The following is a 17,563-nucleotide window of genomic DNA, read 5'->3' as shown; positions in this document are numbered from 1 at the left end:
TACCAAAAAAAAAAATTACCTTAATATTTGTTGGATTACTTGGAAAGTAAACATGCCAATAAAAAATGGCGACAAATTTTTCCCTGGTCAGCTGACAGTGGAACTGCTGTCGAATGGAGCTAATTTTTCCAGAGTAAGGCCCTGTATACAACGGGAGTGAGGAGGACCAATGATCAATATCTTTACAGGTTAGCATCCCTGCCGTTTGCCCCCCTGTTTAGATGATCATTTGCACGTGAAAAATGAATGAATGAACAACAAAATATTTGGAGTTAAGCAGCTTCCAAAGGGTCTTTGATGCCATGGGTGGTGTCTCCATCTCTACATCATCTTGTCATCATTTACTGTGGAGCTCAGAGCTTTAAATTTAGAAATAAGCAGATGCTCATCTCACCTTCCCGCCTCCGGAAGTTCTTCTTGTCCTGAATGGAATCCGTCAAAGTTACCATTATTTCTTGCTGCTTCAGGGAGAGGATGCCGAGACCCTTCACCAGTCCTGCCAGCCCATAGGCTGCCCCTTTCCGTTCAGCATATTTGTCCGACTCCAGTAGCAGCTGGAGCAGTTTCTGAACCATCCCAGCGGCATCGTCTTTGATGGCGGGAACCAGCGGAGGCAGACAGCTGGCCACCGACTCCTGAACCTGCAGCACCAAGAACATTCACGTTAACCCAGTGACCAACTTATAGCTGAATATTCTGTAAACTTACTGCTGCGCATAAACATTTTCTATTCTCGCGGTGTGCAATTTTAAAAACATATATATTTTGTCCGTAAGAAAACAGAGTTTAGAATTATATGAAATGGGAGGGTTCAAAAATATTGCCTTCAGAAAGGTTATAAAAGATTATATAACATTTATTTATATATAAATACACCAATGCAAATCCTTGGAACGAAGAAAGAACTTCTTTTATACAGCACCTTTCACGACCTCAGGCTGTCCCAAACCGCTTTACAACCAATTATGTACTTTTTTTTTTGAAGTGCAGTCACTGTTGTAATGCAGGAAACGTGGCAGGCAGTTTGCGTACAGCAAGGTCCCACAAACAGCAAAGAGAAATAATGACCAGATAATCTGTTTTTTTAGTAATGTTGGTTGAGGGATAAATGTTGGACAGCCCACCAGGGAGAAATCCCCTGCTCCTCTTCAAAATAATGTCAAGGGATCTTTTACGTCCACCTGAGAAGGCAGACGGGGCCTCGGTTTAACGTTTCATCTGAAAGACGACACCTCCAACTGTGCAGCACTCCCTCAGTACTGCACTGGGAGTGTCAGCCTGGATTATGTGCTCAAGTCACTGGAGTGAGACTTGAACCCACAACCTTCTGACAGAGACAAGAGTGCTACCAACAGAGCCTCTCATTATCTGTATATTTCCAGGAGTCTTTTGGCACACTGGAGTTCATTACCTGTTGAGATGGTGTGGAGAGGGCAGTGATGAGCTTCGCCACGATGGGCTTCACTTTGGGATCGCTCTTATCCAAATGTTTTGCCAGTGAACCCATGAGAATGACCACGCTCTGTCTGACAGCATCATAACTGGCGTCGTTAGGGGCATTCCGCAGGAACTCTTCAAATACCGGCAGGAGAGAATTGACGTTATCCTACGGGGGAACAGGTGCAGCACTGGTTACTGTAGTGATTAGCGATAGATCTGGCATGTCTCCAGCTTGATTTCCATTATGTTGTAACCAAACTCAACACAATTAATTATTAATTAGTCAGGAAAGTCAGCCATATGTTTAGACAACATACAAGAATGAACACCCCATTTGGCCACGTAAAATGAGCACGAGACTCTTCTATACCCTTAACTTGCATTTGTATAGCTGTCCTCACATCTTAAAGCATTTAATGAAGAGGAAGGGTATGAACCAGGAAAAGGAGAAGACTTCGAGAGACTAAAAGCATACTCTTAAGAGGAGCTTATAGGAGGCATTTGAAGGCAGTACCGGAGTTTCCAAAGGGCAGGGGCTTACTGGCCAAAAGAGCGGGCCCAATGATGGTTTGAATGGAGTGGGGGACAAGCAGTAATCCAGAGTCAGAACAACGGGTGTAGACTGGATCATAGGGCTGGAGATCAATCAAATGGAGGGGTGCGAGGCAATTGAAGGCAATTGTAATTCCTGATCAGTTAACTTCCAAGAGGAGAAAATAATGAAATTTCTTTCCAACCCTAAAAGTAACCGAAAGAACATTCCAGGACATCTAACATGGATCATTAAACTCTGACTGGTAATATTCCCTGAGGATAAGAACAAGGGGACAGCATCTTAAAATTAGAGCTGGGCCATTCAGGAATGAAATCAGGAAGCACTTTTGCCAAAGGGTAGTAGAAATTTGGAACTCTTCCCCCACAAAAGGCCCTGGGTCAATTGGTAGGTACGGGTATCAAGGGATACGGAGCAAAGGCGGATAAATGAAGATGAGGTACAGATCAGTCATGATCTAATTGAATGGCGGAGCAGGCCAGAGGGCCTGAATGGCAAACACCTGTTCCTAATGTTCCTATTGCTGGCATATGACGTCACAGCTGCCTATAGAAACTCTGAAGTGCCCCTTCTTGATGTGTGAGCCTAGACAGTAATTTGTCAGGAATTAATTATTCAGTGAAGGCCATACACAATGAATACAGTGCGTCTCAGCCACAAAAAGCTACTGTTACTTCAGAGAACAAACAGACCTACCTTTCCGTGGGTGTTCAGTGCGGACAGAGCAGCGTCCAACATGCACTTCCGGACTTCAGCGTGACGGTCGTTCAAGGCCTCAGGTACAAAGAACTGGAACAGCAGCTTGACCTGTGATCCATCGAGATACTGGGAAAGTTTGTTCAAAGCCAGAGCAATTCCACACCTTCAAAAGAAAGAGCTCTTCATTATAAACTACTTTAAACTCTCCCCACACATGCATTCTCCCAAATATTCAATTAATGTCAAAACATTTTAAATTAGACTGCACACCTCCCCGAATGCCTAGTGGGTAAATGTAACTGTCTGGAGCAGAATTAAGCCACACAGACCAGAGGGTCCTAGGTTTAAGTGTCTGTGTTGGTTGGTCTCACAGAAGGGAAGCAGCTGGGTTGGCATAAATGGCCTCAACACCTTTGGTTGAGGGAGAAGTAAAAAAAGCAATTCAGCCTGCTCCTGATCGAATGCATTGATCCCTGCTGGAAAGTGCACGTGTATGGATATTGGTGAGGGATTTGGCGCAGCTATGATTCCCTATACGGTCAAATATCCTATCCACAGTCACTACCTTGGTCACACAAGAATGGCCATTTAGGTGAGGTACTGGAGGAATACTGGCACTGATGAAACATGAATACATCCAAGTCACACACCATCCAGACTTGGGACACATCGCCGTTCCTTCATCGTCACTTTGGGACATCCTGACAGAATGATACCGTGGCTAAAAGGGATAAATTGAGAGGACAGGTCGCATTCCCTCGAATATAGAAATTTAAGGGGCGATCTAATTGAGGTGTTTTGAGAAGATAAAAGGATTTGATAGGGTAGATAGAAACTATTTCTTCTGGTGGGAGTGTCCAGAACAAGGGGGCATAACCTTAAAATTAGAGCTAGGCCGTTCAGGGGTGATGTCAAGAAGCACTTCTTCATACACAGGGTTATGGAAATCTGGAACTCTGTCTCCCAATGAGCTGTTGAGGCTGGGGGTCAACTGAAAATTTCAAAACTGAGATTGATATATTTTTGATAGGCAAAGGTATTAAGGGTTACAGAATCAAGGTGGGTAAATGGAATTAAGACACAGATCAGCCATGATCTATTTCAATGACGGAACAGGCTCGAGGGGCTGAATTCGCTGCATCAAAATCCTGGAACTCCCTACCTAACAGCACTATGGGACCAACTTCACCACACGGACTGCAGCGGTTTAAGGCAGCTCATCACCACCTTTTCGAGGGAAACTAGGGATGAGCAATAAAAATACCAGCATTGCCAGCGATGTCCACATCCGAAGAACGAATATTTAAAAAAAATTCCAGCTCAGATTGAGTTCCTGGGGTCAGGGGATGGCAGTGATCAAGGAGGGGAGGAAGGAGAGAAAACAACAACACTGCATTTCAGCCAGCTTTCGCAGTCAAGCCTTCTGATACAGTACCTGGCTTCCCACTGGTCAGGTGGAGATTCAGATATTACTCGACCAAGGGCATCCAACACCGGAGGTGGCCTCTGAACAAAAGAAAACAATTAGATTTAACATCAACAGTTACCAGCAACTGAACACCAAGGAAAAAAACAAGAGCGCAGAAGAAAGAACGAGTGAGAGAAAGGGCGAGAGAGAAAAAGAGAGCTTCCGACAAATAGTTTTGTCCCGTATTCTACAGAACTAGAAACTTACATGAACTCAAGTCTGATCTTGATAACAAACAGCTTCCACAACCTCAGACCTCTGCGCTACTGCAGTGACTCGACTTAATCTACCTTTGTAAAACGTTAAATCTTAATTCCATCTTTTGTCCACCTTACACTGGCAATCAGGTTTCTCCAATACTAATATCAATACTTCAACTATCTCCAAGTTTCTCTAATTCTAAAAGTTTATGGAAAAGGCATTGGGAATTAGCATAAAACATTTAAACTTACCCTTCAACACCGTTTCACTACATCTTACTGAATTTATATTTCCTTTTTTGCCTTGATCCTTCCGTCTCTTGACTGGCCATAAATTTTTGCTCATCTATAAACTTCCCTCTCCCAATTACACTTTATACCAACACCTCCCCTTCTGGCTTTGTGTAAACCACTGCTCCTGTATAAGCTCCTTCTCTTGACCCGAGAAAGTCAATTCCCTTCTGCGTGTCCCATTTCACTAGCCACTTACAGGAGTCAATTGTGCTGCTCATTCCCAGAAAGCAATGAAAAAAAAAACCCAGCAACGTCACTTCCAAATTTATCCAAAATACCTCAACATTCTTTTCCCTACACTTTCCTAAAGTGAGCTTACGTAAAGTTTCTCCTGGTAAATTTCAATCAGTTTGGCCATCACTTCGGCAGCCTGGAGCTGATACTGTGCCACAGCATTAGACAGTGCTTCTGCTCCAGCTTGGCGTATTGCTTCCTCATGGTATATCACATCCTTAATCAGCAGCGAGCAGAGATTTGGCTGCAGCTCCAGCCCCATGGTGTCCCACAACCTAAATAAAAAAATTATAGACGAGCAGAGTGAGAAAAACAGTGGAGAGCCCCAAGATGCAATCAGATATATGCTGACTATCCAAGATAGTCAGATGTGGAGATCTGAATCCTTAGTCACATCATTTTTTTTTTGTTTTTGGCAATTTTATCCCCTTTTAAAGGCATCAACTCCAGCTAAATGACAACACCATGGGCATCAGGAACCCTCCAATACCTCACTCACATGGTCAATCTTCAGGTGTGAGCTTTGACTGAGCAATGGTAGGACTTTCAGCCATGGGAGGCAGCACAGCCAATCCTGCTCTCACCCACTGTCTACTTATGCACACTTTCCAGCACAAGTCACTAATGATCAAGAGCCGGTATTCCGATTTTCCCCTCCATAACCCAGGGATACTGAGGTCAATTGCAACATCCCAACTGCAGTCCCTGAGTTAAACCACCTAGTGCAGATTTGAAATGAATACTAGGAGTTCTTGGTGTGCATGACTCAGTGGCACACTATTATTGTACACGTCATTTTATTCTTTACGTATTGTTTACACTCTACACACACCTGCAAGTTAGAAATAAAAATTTCAGAAACCTAATCACTATAATTATACCAACATATCAAATGCTTTTCTGTATCACAAATCTTTTACATGCGACAAAACCACAGTCTTCAGAAGACCACAGTGGCAGAAAACTGAAGGTCCAACAGTAGCGAGGTTAAAAATAACCACTACATGTTGCAGAAAATAACGTTTTAATTGTAATGCCTTCTAAACAATCAAGATTTAGATGTAAATTGGTTTATGATATTAACTGGAACTCTCAATCATGTCAGAGCCTTGTCAGCCTTTTTATTTTTAACAAAGATATATCATCTAGTTTTTAATGAGGAAATATTGGGCTACAACAGCTACACTCTCAAGGCCTTCTAAAAATTGTTAAATGTCCCAATGGTTCACCAATAAACTGGTTTCTTACTTTTTAGCCTGCAGTCTGCTCTCCTCATCCACATCAAACTGTGAAACCCACAGTCTGCGCAACAGGTTCAACCCGTTCTTCTCATCGCTGTCTGGGGTGGGCAGCACCATGTTCATCTCCAGCAATCCCTACAAAACAGCCAGAGACATGAGATAACTTTCGTCATCTATACAGCCCGCCTCACGCTTCGAGAAAAATTCAACCTCCACATTATCACATCACACGAACACAGGTTAGTACAAGACCAGAATAGTGGTGGTAGTACTCTCGCATCGGAGTCAGAAGGTTGTGGGTTTACGACCCACCCAGAGATCCAAGCACAAAATTTAGGGTGACACTCGAGTGCAGTGCTGCGTGGTCAGAGGTGTCAGACTCAGCCCTCTCAGGTGGACGTAAAAAATCTCATGGCACTATTTCAAAGAAGAGCAAGGGAGCTCTCTCCAGTATCCTGGCCAATATTTATCCCTCAACCACTATCACAAACAGATTATCTGATCATTATCACAGTGTTGTTTGTGGGAGCTTGCTGTGTGCAAATTGGTGCCGTGTTTCCTCCATTACAGTGACTACACTTTATAAAGTACTTCATTGGTTGTAAAGCGCTTAAGGATGTCCTGAGGTCATGAAAAGCACAATATAAATGCAAGTCTTTCTTTCTATGCAGTTCATCTGGCCAATCCAGGGGAAAGACATCCAGGGACTCAACAGCATGCACGGGTTGGGGATCCTCCCCCATTCTGTTCTACGAGGCCTTGTTCTGTACCATGCTCTTAATACTTTGAACACGGAATGTAACACTCAGCTGTGAATGCATTAAACATACACGGTGAATGAAATACACCTTCAAGTCACAGCAGGTAGGGATGAGAAACAGCGGCGGGTGCAAGATCAGGAAGAATCTCTGCATTGAGAGCTTCAACTTCAAAGACTGAGGAAAACAGAAAACTAAACCCAAAGCCAGTAATCTAGCATTCTTCCTCATTCGCTTAACCTCACATACAAAAGTGACTCAGGCCTCTTGTGCATCCTCCCTTCCTTCACCCCATCATTGGTGGCAGTGCCTTTAGCCACCTAAGCCCCACGCTCCGGAATTCCCTCCCATAAACTCTATGCCTCTCCACCTTCTTCGCCTCAAGACTTTCCTTAAAACCCATCTCACTGAGCAAGCTTTTGATCACCATTCCTAATATCTCCTTTGCCTGGGCATCTTTTAAAAACAATATGCCTCCGTGAAGTGCTTTGGGACATTTTTTCACAAAAAATATAAATGCCATACATAAAGTTATTGTTGGTGCAGAATATGGTGAACTAGCTGGGGGGGAACGGAGGCTAGGGACCTAGATTTTCATGCTAGCTTAGAGAACAGCAGTGCTAAACTGCCAGATTAAAACAATAACCTTTAGTAAAACAAGAATATAGCTCCAGTTTGCTGCCTTGTCAAGAACCTTGAGATTAACCTTCAACATATTGGCCTACAATGAAGGTGATGCACAAGTAGGATGAACGTCAAAGAATGAAGACCATACCTACCGCAAGTAACCTAATATTAATCCTGACTCATTCATACTCCATATACACAAGACATGTACCAAAATAGTACAATAAAAAACACTGTCAGGCCAGCTTGGAGCACAGCAGTGCGAAAGTGCTTCTTGTTCTGTGCTGTGAAACCAGCAGCGATGCGCGTGAAAGCTTGCACACTGATCCAGATCACTGCTTTGTAGATCTCAAACCAGAACAAATTGCATTTATACAGCACCTTTAATGTAGGAAAACATGCCACGTTGTTTCTCAAAGATGTAATCAGACAAAAAATTGACATCGAGCTAAGGGAAGGCTTATTAGGTGGGGTGACAAAAAGCTTAGTCAAAATGGTGGGTTGAAAGGAGGGTCTACATTACAACAGTGTCCACACTTCAGAATTTCTTCATTGGCTATAAAGCACCCTAGGACGTCCTGAGCTCTTTTTTCTTTAAAAGGAGGAGGGGGAAAAGGAGAAGTTTAGAGCGTGAATTCCAGATGTAGGGCCTAGACAGCTGACGGCATGGCCACCAATGGTGGGGTGAATGGAAGCACAAAGGGCCAGAGTTGGAGGAACGCAGAGTTCTCAGGAGGGTTGTAGGGCTGGAGAAGGTAACAGAGATAGGGAAGGGTGTGGCCATGGAGGGAGCTGAACACAAGGATGAGAAATTTAAATTTGATGCATTAGGGGACCAGGAACCAATGTATCAAGCCAACTCTCCACAAGTACTTCCCTGTTAATTGATGGAAAATATTTATGGGCGCTTCTTTACCCTTAGAGCAGCATCTCGCACTGCAGAACATGGTGACAGCAAAGCCTGCAACAGGACATCAATCTCCTCCTGTTCAGCGTATGCACATCCTTCCTCCCCACTGCTGCTTGCACACAAAGATGTCAGTGTATTTGAAGCCAGCACCTAGAAAACAGAGATATAATTTTAATCTTTCACAAATGACTGGAATCCAAATTCTTTCAATCTACCTGCTGCTTTGTTACATCCAGGAACCTCTGCGATTGGGAATCAGATATTCATTTTACACAAACCATGCCTAAAAACTGTCAAAACTAGTATCAACTGAGTCCATTTCCTTGGCTCACTGGTAACATTCTCACCTCCGAGTCGGAAGGTCGTGGGTTCAAGCCCTACTCCAGGGGACTAGAACACATAATCTAGGCTGGCACTTCAGGGCAATACTGAGGGAGTGCTGCACTGCCTTTTGGATAAGTTAAACAGAGGTCCCATCTGCCTGCTCAGCTGGACATAAAAGGTCCCAAGGCATTATTCGAAGAACAGCAGGGAGTTCGGAGTTCTGGCCAAAATTTATCCCTCAACCAACATCACAAACAGATTATCCCGTCATTTATCTCACTGCTGTTTGAGGGACCTTGTGCGTAAATTCGTTGCTGTGTTTCCCTTCATACCAACAGTGATTACACTTCAGAAGTATTTCATTGGCTGCAAAGCACTTTGGAACATCCAGAGGTTGTGAAAGGCACTTTATAAATGAGAGTTAATTTCTAACTCTAATCTCCACCATGGATAACAACCACAAGCATCCCAGACCCATACCAGCTGCCTACTGTGTGCTGCGTTGAAGGAAACAACTTCCCCCACACATGTGGGCAATGAAGAAACGGGAGCCTGAGCAGATTGTGCTGAAGCAGCAGCTGTCCACAACAGCAGCCCAGGTGGATGTATTCAAGATGTCTGGTATTATTGGACACAGACCAGGAGTGGATGGAGACAGTTTGAGCTATTAGCACTCTACAGCGACTCTGGCACTGGCCAATGTCCAGGGCAATTCAGCTGGAATGGAGATCCACCAAAGGCCCTGATCAACAAACTTAACAAGCGACAACAAAACGACCCTTACTGAGACCAGAGCGACGTAAGCAGGAAATCCCAGTCAGTCAAAAAAAACAAACTTTCTGAAATAAACTATGGAAACTCTTCTGCAAGAGGACATAAAAAACCTCCATCGATTTTACAAATCAAATGCACAGAATCGAAATACTGACCAGAAAACTCTCACCCTGTGTACCCACAGGTGTAGATTTTACCTGCAGTCTCGGTGAGCCTGTGGCCATGACTCTGGTCAGTAACAGTAGCATCTCCATCCGTGGCAGCAGCTCAGGGCCATTCTATCAAAACAACGTTTCAATTAACAGCACTTCACCAATCTAACGCTTTAATCATGATTAAAGACGCCCAGCAGTCGCGAGCTTAGGCCAAAGACTGCCCTGACACTTGCGTTGCTTTGGACCCTGGATATGTTATGCATTACGACGCTCCCAGGCCTGCCACTAATACAGGGTGCCCGGCCCCAATAGTCATCACCATCAGCGTGTATGTACACCACACTCCAGCTCAGGTCTGGTCCCGTGCCCTGCTCACAACAGATGGGCTCTGTGGTGCCCCTGCAGGCCCTGGCATGCTGCTGCAGCTGGTCACATGGCTTCTCCAGCACATATTGCACTCAAATTGTGCCCTCTGTTCATTTGCTAACATTTACCAGTGTCCCATCCAGCAATCAGTCAAAGTTCCATGCAATAAAACCGTCTTTTTCTTTTTACCCTTAAGACTCTTATCTTCCTTCTCCTCCAGGAGTCCCTTCCTCTTCTCTGTGCTGCTCTTTGCCATTTCTACTTTATATTTAACTTTTTCCTGCTCATCTTGCTTCTAGTCTTTCTTTGCTCTCTTCCCCCCTCCCCCCAACCATCACCCCCCCCTCACCCCCTGCAACTCATCATCCCACTCCTTCCTTTGACCTTTTTCCACTTGCCTTCCACACAACTAGCTTAGAGATTGAATTGACGTTTTGGGATGTCCTGAGGGCGTGAAAGGTGCTATATGAATGCAAGTTCTTCCTTTCTTTCACAAACAGCACCAGCAGAATGTGCAAGGGCCAGCTCACAATACTACAGAGCCTAGTGCACCCCAAAGATTCCACCCCTTGCTAGGTGATGTGGGGTGGGGGGGTGAATGCTGCTGGTACTGTGGTCAGAAGAGCAACATTCTTGGAAGCAGTCAGAAAAGCCAGAGAGAGCATGATCGGCCTTGCAATCCCTGCTCATCCAGGCCCATGCTTGCAGGGTTGCCTATTGGAGAGTGAGCCCCTCCTGCAATTTACAGGCTAACTCAAATGTAACTGCTAGCTGAAAAATATGCATCCCTCAAATGTGGTAAAGTACCACCATCTTTTTTAAAAAATTTGTTCATGGGATGTGGACGTCGCTGGCAAGGTCAGCATTTATTGCCCATCCCTAATTTCCTTGAGAAGGTGGTGGTGAGCCGCCTTCTTGAACTGCTGCAGTCCGTGAGTTGAAGGTTCTCCCACAGTGCTGTTAGGTAGGGAGTTCCAAGATTTTGACCCAGCGACGATGAAGGAACGGCGATATATTTCCAAGTCAGGATGGTGTATGACTTGGAGGGGAGCCTACTGGTGATGAAACGTCTGTGGGGTATTATGCCAATCTGAGCAGATAATGCATGGACTCCACCCAGAACTCAAGAGGTACCACGCAGTTTGGAGCTCTTTCCTGGCACAAGGACAGAATGGGACCACAAACTAAGGACCACCACCCTGCTCATAGTTGTCACCCTACCCTGCAAGTACAGGGGACCCTGGATAGTGCTCTCAACCAAACCTTAGGAACTTGTCAAACAACACTAGTTTCCAATGTGTGCACAGCCATACCAACAACCCTAAATATGCCAATGTATTCTACTGTTAAATATCACGATAAAACTGGTCAGTGGCTTTACAAAATGTATTCTCTTTTCTTAAAATTAAAAAAGCACAATTATTACCTCGTCAATCATCTCATCTGAGTCGTCAGTTTCTGATCTGAGTTGAGCATGTTCATTGATCGCTTGAAGTGCCTGAATCAGCATACCCTCCTTCTCCTCGGTGTCATTTATAGTGTCTGTCAAGACCATCTTCAACAGGGGGAAGCAATAAGCAAACGCAGGAGCCATCAGGGGTTTCACATCTGCAAGAGACAACAGAATAATACTCGCAGCAGTACTCAAACTAAGCCTTCCAGAATCTCAACACGCAACCATAAACACAGTGGATTTATTTCAGGCAACCAGCAAATCAAACGTGGGCACAAAGAAATAATGTCACAGCAACCCAACCTGTGGCTCAGGTAATAATCTCTGGATTATTACCTGAGCCACGAGCAAATTAGCATAGGGTCAATAGGATCAGGGAGATGAATGCATGGCTCAGATTGGTGTGGGGGGGAGTGGGTTTCGATTCGTGGGGCACTGGCACCAGTACTGGGGAAAGAGAGAGCGTTCCGTTGGGATGGACTACACCTGAACCATGCTGGGACTAGAGTTCTAGCAAATCAAATAGGGAGGTAGATAGGGCTTTAAACTAAATAAGGTGGGGGGGGGGGGGGGTCGGAGGGAGGGGGAGGGTACCGGTGGAGAGAAATCTAGAATGCTAAAGAGAAAAGACAAAGAAGCAGTGCAGGAAAGCGATTGGGGTAAGGATAACCAGATTGTGTCAGGAAGAGACAGAGCGTACAAACAAAAGAGTGCACTAACAAATAGGGTCCGGGTAAGAAAAAATGGTAATAAGTCAAATAGGCCCGCAGTACAAAGAAAATGTTAAGATGTCTAAAAATGTTAAAAAGATAAATCTAACGGCACTGTAGCTGAATGTATGAAGCATTCGTAATAAGGTAGATGAATTAACAGCGCAAATAGATGAAAACGGATATGATATAATTGCAATTACAAAGACCTGGCTGCAGGGTGACCAAGGCTGGGAGCTGAATATCCAAGGGTATTCGATATTTAGGAAGGACAGGCAAAAAGGAAAAGGAGGTGGAGTGGCCTTGTTAAAAAGGATGAAATCAGAGCAATAGTGAGAAAGGATAATGGCTCAGAAAATCAAGATGTAGAATCAGTCTGGGTGGAGTTAAGCAGCACCAAGGGGCAGAAAACACTGGTGGGAGTTGTCTATAGGCCTCCAAACAGTAGTGGTAATGTAGGGGATGGCATCAAACAGGAAATTAGAGATGCATGTAACAAGGGTACTACAGTAATCATGAGTGACTTTAATCTGCATATAGACTGGCCAAACCACATTAGCAATAATACTGTGGAGGATAAATTCCTGGAGTGTGTACGAGATGGTTTTTTAGACCAGTACGTTGAGGAGCCAACCAGGGAACAGGCTATTCTAGATTGGGTATTGTGCAATGAGAAGGGGTTAATTAATAATCTTGTTGTGCGGGGTCCTTCAGGGAAGAGTGACCATAACATGATAGAATTCTTTATTAAGGTGGAAAGTGAAGTAGTCCAATCCGACACTAGGGTCCTAAATCTAAAGAAAGGAAACTACGAAAGTATGAGGAGTGAGTTGGCTATGATAGATTGGAAAGCTTCACTAAAAGGCATGACGGTGGATAGGCAATGGCTAACATTTAAGGAACGAATGTATGAATTGTAACAATTATACATTCCTTTCTGGTGCAAAAACACAAAAGGAAATGCTGCCCAACTGTGGCTAACAAAATAAATTAAGGATAGTATTAGATCCAAAGAGAAGTCATATAAAGTTGCCAGAAAAAGTAGCAAGCCTGAGGATTGGAAGCAGTTTAGAATTCAGCAAAAAAAGATTGAGGGGGAAAAAATAGAGTGAGAGTAAACTTGCAAGGAACATAAAAGTGGACTGTAAAAGCTTCTACAAGTATGTAAAAAGAAAAAGATTAGTGAAGACAAATGTAGGTCCCTTACAGTCGGAAACGGGAGAATTTATAATGGGGAACAGGGAAATGGCAGAGTACTTAAAATACTTTGGTTCTGTCTTCACAGAAGAGGACACAAATAACTTCCCAGAAATGCTAGGGAACGAAGGGACTAGTGAGAAAGAGGAATTAAAGGAAATTAGTATTAATAAAAAAAGTGCTAGAGAAATTAATGGGACTGAAAGCCAATAAATCCCCAGGGACCTAATAATCTGCATCCCAGAGTACTAAAAGAGGTAGTCATGGAAATAGTGGATGCATTGGTTGTCATCTTCCAAAATTCTATAGATTATGGAACAGTTCCTGCAGATTGGAGGGTGGCACTATTTAAAAAAGGAGGGAGAGAAAACAGGTATCTACAGACCGGTTAGCCTAACATCAGTCGTAGGGAAAATGCTAGAGTCTATAATAAAGGATGTGATAACAGGACACTTAGAAAATATCAACGGGATTAGACAAAATCAACATGGATTTATGAAAGGGAAATCATGTTTGACAAACCAACTGGAGTTTTTTGAGGATGTAACTGATAGACTAGATAAGGGAGAACCAGTGGATGTGGTTTATTTGGATTTTCAGAAGGCCTTTGATAAAGTTCCACATAAGTGTGCAAAATTAAAGCACATGGGATTGGTGGTAATATACTGGCATGGATCGAAAATTGGTTAACAGACAGGAAACAGAGAGTAGGAATAAATGGGTCTTTTGCCGGGTGGCAGTCAGTGAGTGACTAGTGGGGTACCGCAGGGATCAGTGCTTGGGCCCCAGCTATTCACAATATATATCAATGATTTGGATGAAGGAACCAAATGTAATATTTCCAAGTTTGCTGACGACAGAAAACTTGGTGGGATCGTGAGTTGTGAGGAGGATGCAAAGAGGCTTCAAGGTGATTTAGACAAGTTGAGTGAGTGGGCAAATACATGACAGATGCAGTATAATGTAGATAAATGTGAAGTTATCCACTTCAGAAGGAAAAACAGAAAGGCAGAGTATTATTTAAATGGTGATAGATTGGGGAATCTTGATGTACAAAGGGACCTGGGTGCCCTTGTACACCAGTCACTGAAAGCAAACATGCCGGTGCAGCAAGTAGTTAGGAAGGCAGATGGTATGTTGGCCTTCATTGCAAGAGGATTTGAGTATAGGAGCAAGGATGTTTTACTGCAGTTATACAGGGCCTTGGTGAGACCACACCTGGAGTATTGTGTGCAGTTCTGGTCTCCTTACCCAAGAAAGGATATACTTGCTATAAGAGGGACCGCAGCGAAGGTTCACCAGACTGATCCCTGGTATGGCAGGACTGTCGTATGAGGAGAGATTGGGCCGACTCAGCCTGTATTCACTCGAGTTTAGAAGAATGAGAGGGGATCTCATTGAAACATAAAATTCTGACAGGGCTAGACAGACTGGATGCAGGGAGGATGTTTCCCCTGGCTGGGTGGGGGGGGGGGGGGGTCCAGAACGAGGAGTCACAGTCTCAGGATACGGGATAGGACATTTAGGACTGAGATGAGGAGAAATTTCTTCACTCAGAGGGTGGTGAACCTGTGGAATTCTCTACCACAGAAGGCTGCGGAGGCCAAGTCACTGAACATATTTAAGAAGGAGCTAGATAGATTTCTAGAGACAAAAGGCATCAAGGGCTATGGGGAGAGAGCAGGAATGTGGTATTGAGATAGAGGATCAGCCATGATCGTATTAAATGGCGGAGCAGGCTCGAAGGGCAGAATGGCCTACTCCCGCTCCTATTTTCTATGTTTCGAAAATTGAATCAAATCAACACGTGAAATGTGCTAAAAATGCTTAAAAAGAAATCAAAATGTCGTAAACAGAGCAACAATTCTTAAGTACATATTGTACAGTTCTACAAGTAGACAATTTAGGCGTTAATAAGGGAAAAGGTATAATTATTTATCATGGATTTTTACAATTGGGATTTATAAACAAACATTTGAGGTCCCTCAGAACCTGAACTCATCATATTTATTGAGTGATTACCACAAGCAACATGACAAGATGATTTACATACCAGCCTCAATTTTGCCAGCACGGTTGGACACTGTACGTGAACGCAGTAGACATACAGCACGGGCGGTAGCAGTTAAAAGTTCCTCCTGACACCAAGCTTCATCCAAACTGCACGCAGGTTTCAGCAGCCGAAGAGTCACATGACCAACTAGAGCGCCTAAATCAAACACAGAATGTAAGTTCACCCTATCATTGAATTCTGACGTCACCTAATAGCACAGAAGCACCAGAATGCTCATTCCCCAAGTGGTCCCATCACCAGAATGCTCACTCCCCGAGCGGTCCCATCACCAGAATGCTCATTCCCCGAGCGGTCCCATCACCAGAATGCTCATTCCCTGAGTGGTCCCATCACCAGAATCCCGAGTGGTCCCATCACCAGAATGCTCATTCCCTGAGTGGTCCCATCACCAGAATCCCGAGTGGTCCCATCACCAGAATGCTCATTCCCTGAGTGGTCCCATCACCAGAATCCCGAGCGGTCCCATCACCAGAATGCTCATTCCCTGAGTGGTCCCATCACCAGAATCCCGAGCGGTCCCATCACCAGAATGCTCACTCCCCGAGCGGTCCCATCACCAGAATGCTCATTCCCCGAGCGGTCCCATCACCAGAATGCTCATTCCCTGAGTGGTCCCATCACCAGAATCCCGAGTGGTCCCATCACCAGAATGCTCACTCCCCGAGCGGTCCCATCACCAGAATGCTCATTCCCCGAGCGGTCCCATCACCAGAATGCTCATTCCCTGAGTGGTCCCATCACCAGAATCCCGAGTGGTCCCATCACCAGAATGCTCATTCCCTGAGTGGTCCTATCACCAGAATCCCGAGTGGTCCCATCACCAGAATGCTCATTCCCCGAGCGGTCCCATCACCAGAATGCTCATTCCCCGAGCGGTCCCATCACCAGAATGCTCATTCCCCGAGTGGTCCCATCACCAGAATGCTCATTCCCCGAGCGGTCCCATCACCAGAATGCTCATTCCCTGAGTAGTCCTATCACCAGAATCCCGAGCGGTCCCATCTCCAGAATGCTCATTCCCCGAGCGGTCCCATCACCAGAATGCTCATTCCCCAAGCGGTCCCATCTCCAGAATGCTCATTCCCCAAGCGGTCTCATCTCCAGAATGCTCATTCCCCAAGCGGTCCCATCTCCAGAATGCTCATTCCCCAAGCGGTCCCATCTCCAGAATGCTCATTCCCCAAGCGGTCCCATCTCCAGAATGCTCATTCCCCGAGCGGTCCCATCACCAGAATGCGCTTTTCTTTAATTGGCCTATTGTATGCGCATAACAAGTAGAATGGTTGTTCTCATTGGTTAAGCGCTGGGGGGAAAGCACTCCGCTGACCATTCTGGGATACCAGTTTGGAGTACACTGCTCGAGGGGTTTACCAACATTTTTATAACAAACTAAATAAAAATGCCCTCGTATCACTGAATTAGTTACTCGGTGCTTTTCACACCTAGAGAAAAATGCTTGTTAAAAAGAGCTTAACATATTGGCTTTAGCGAGGTAGTGCAATGTTTAAATGAATCAATCCAGACTTTATTCGTTTAACAGGGACAGCAATCATTGGAAAACATAGAGAAGTAACATGCTGCAGAAAATGGACAGGCCTGCTGCAGAATCTACATTCTCTTGCTGTAGAATTTGGTAGCTGTGAGTTCGAAAGGACAACACGCACTTGAAGCTTACCCAGATTTTTTAGGTCTGCTGGCAAGACGCATGCACCCAATGCCAAGAATGGTTCTTTAAGTCTGGGAGCTACAAGTGGAGATCGGAAGAGTGGTAGGAACGAGCGAATCAGAGTAGGGATGTGCTGCGACAAACCAGGCGGGTTCCTCTTGATGACAGCATTCAGCACGTTCAGAGCGGATTGCAAATCCTCGTCTAACTGTGGGAACACAACAGATTGGAACAGCATTTCTTCAACAAAAAACTCATCTAAATACGTTCAAAAATGAGGCAAGTTATGACCAGTATGTGAAGAATACACATACATATATGGAACAGCAGCCCAGCAATGCTTTGCAAATACAAAGGCACAAACCCTTCTCTGAAATCTGCTTTTGCAGATAGATTTGCATGCCATGTCTGCTTGCAGTT

The 17,563-nt window shown here is 44.6% G+C and overlaps 1 protein-coding gene across 1 annotated transcript in view; it reads right to left on the bottom strand.

Moving 5' to 3' along the window:
• The window catches only part of gcn1 (GCN1 activator of EIF2AK4), a 129,888-nt gene that overhangs the window by 49,912 nt on the left and 62,413 nt on the right, over positions 1 to 17,563 (bottom strand). The window contains exons 24-34 of the mRNA XM_068005525.1: positions 17,153 to 17,351; positions 15,457 to 15,612; positions 11,470 to 11,651; positions 9,720 to 9,800; positions 8,431 to 8,574; positions 6,137 to 6,264; positions 4,974 to 5,163; positions 4,128 to 4,198; positions 2,690 to 2,855; positions 1,412 to 1,606; positions 395 to 641 (exon numbers count right to left, since the gene is read on the bottom strand). Of these exons, the coding sequence (XP_067861626.1) occupies positions 395 to 641; positions 1,412 to 1,606; positions 2,690 to 2,855; positions 4,128 to 4,198; positions 4,974 to 5,163; positions 6,137 to 6,264; positions 8,431 to 8,574; positions 9,720 to 9,800; positions 11,470 to 11,651; positions 15,457 to 15,612; positions 17,153 to 17,351 (1,759 nt within the window). The remainder of the gene's footprint in view (positions 1 to 394; positions 642 to 1,411; positions 1,607 to 2,689; positions 2,856 to 4,127; positions 4,199 to 4,973; positions 5,164 to 6,136; positions 6,265 to 8,430; positions 8,575 to 9,719; positions 9,801 to 11,469; positions 11,652 to 15,456; positions 15,613 to 17,152; positions 17,352 to 17,563) is intronic.

This window comes from Heptranchias perlo, chromosome 25, assembly GCF_035084215.1.
Source record: "Heptranchias perlo isolate sHepPer1 chromosome 25, sHepPer1.hap1, whole genome shotgun sequence".
Lineage (NCBI taxonomy): Eukaryota > Metazoa > Chordata > Chondrichthyes > Hexanchiformes > Hexanchidae > Heptranchias > Heptranchias perlo.
Note: the sequence above shows the minus strand (reverse complement) of the source record. Positions and strands in the feature narration are given on the sequence as shown.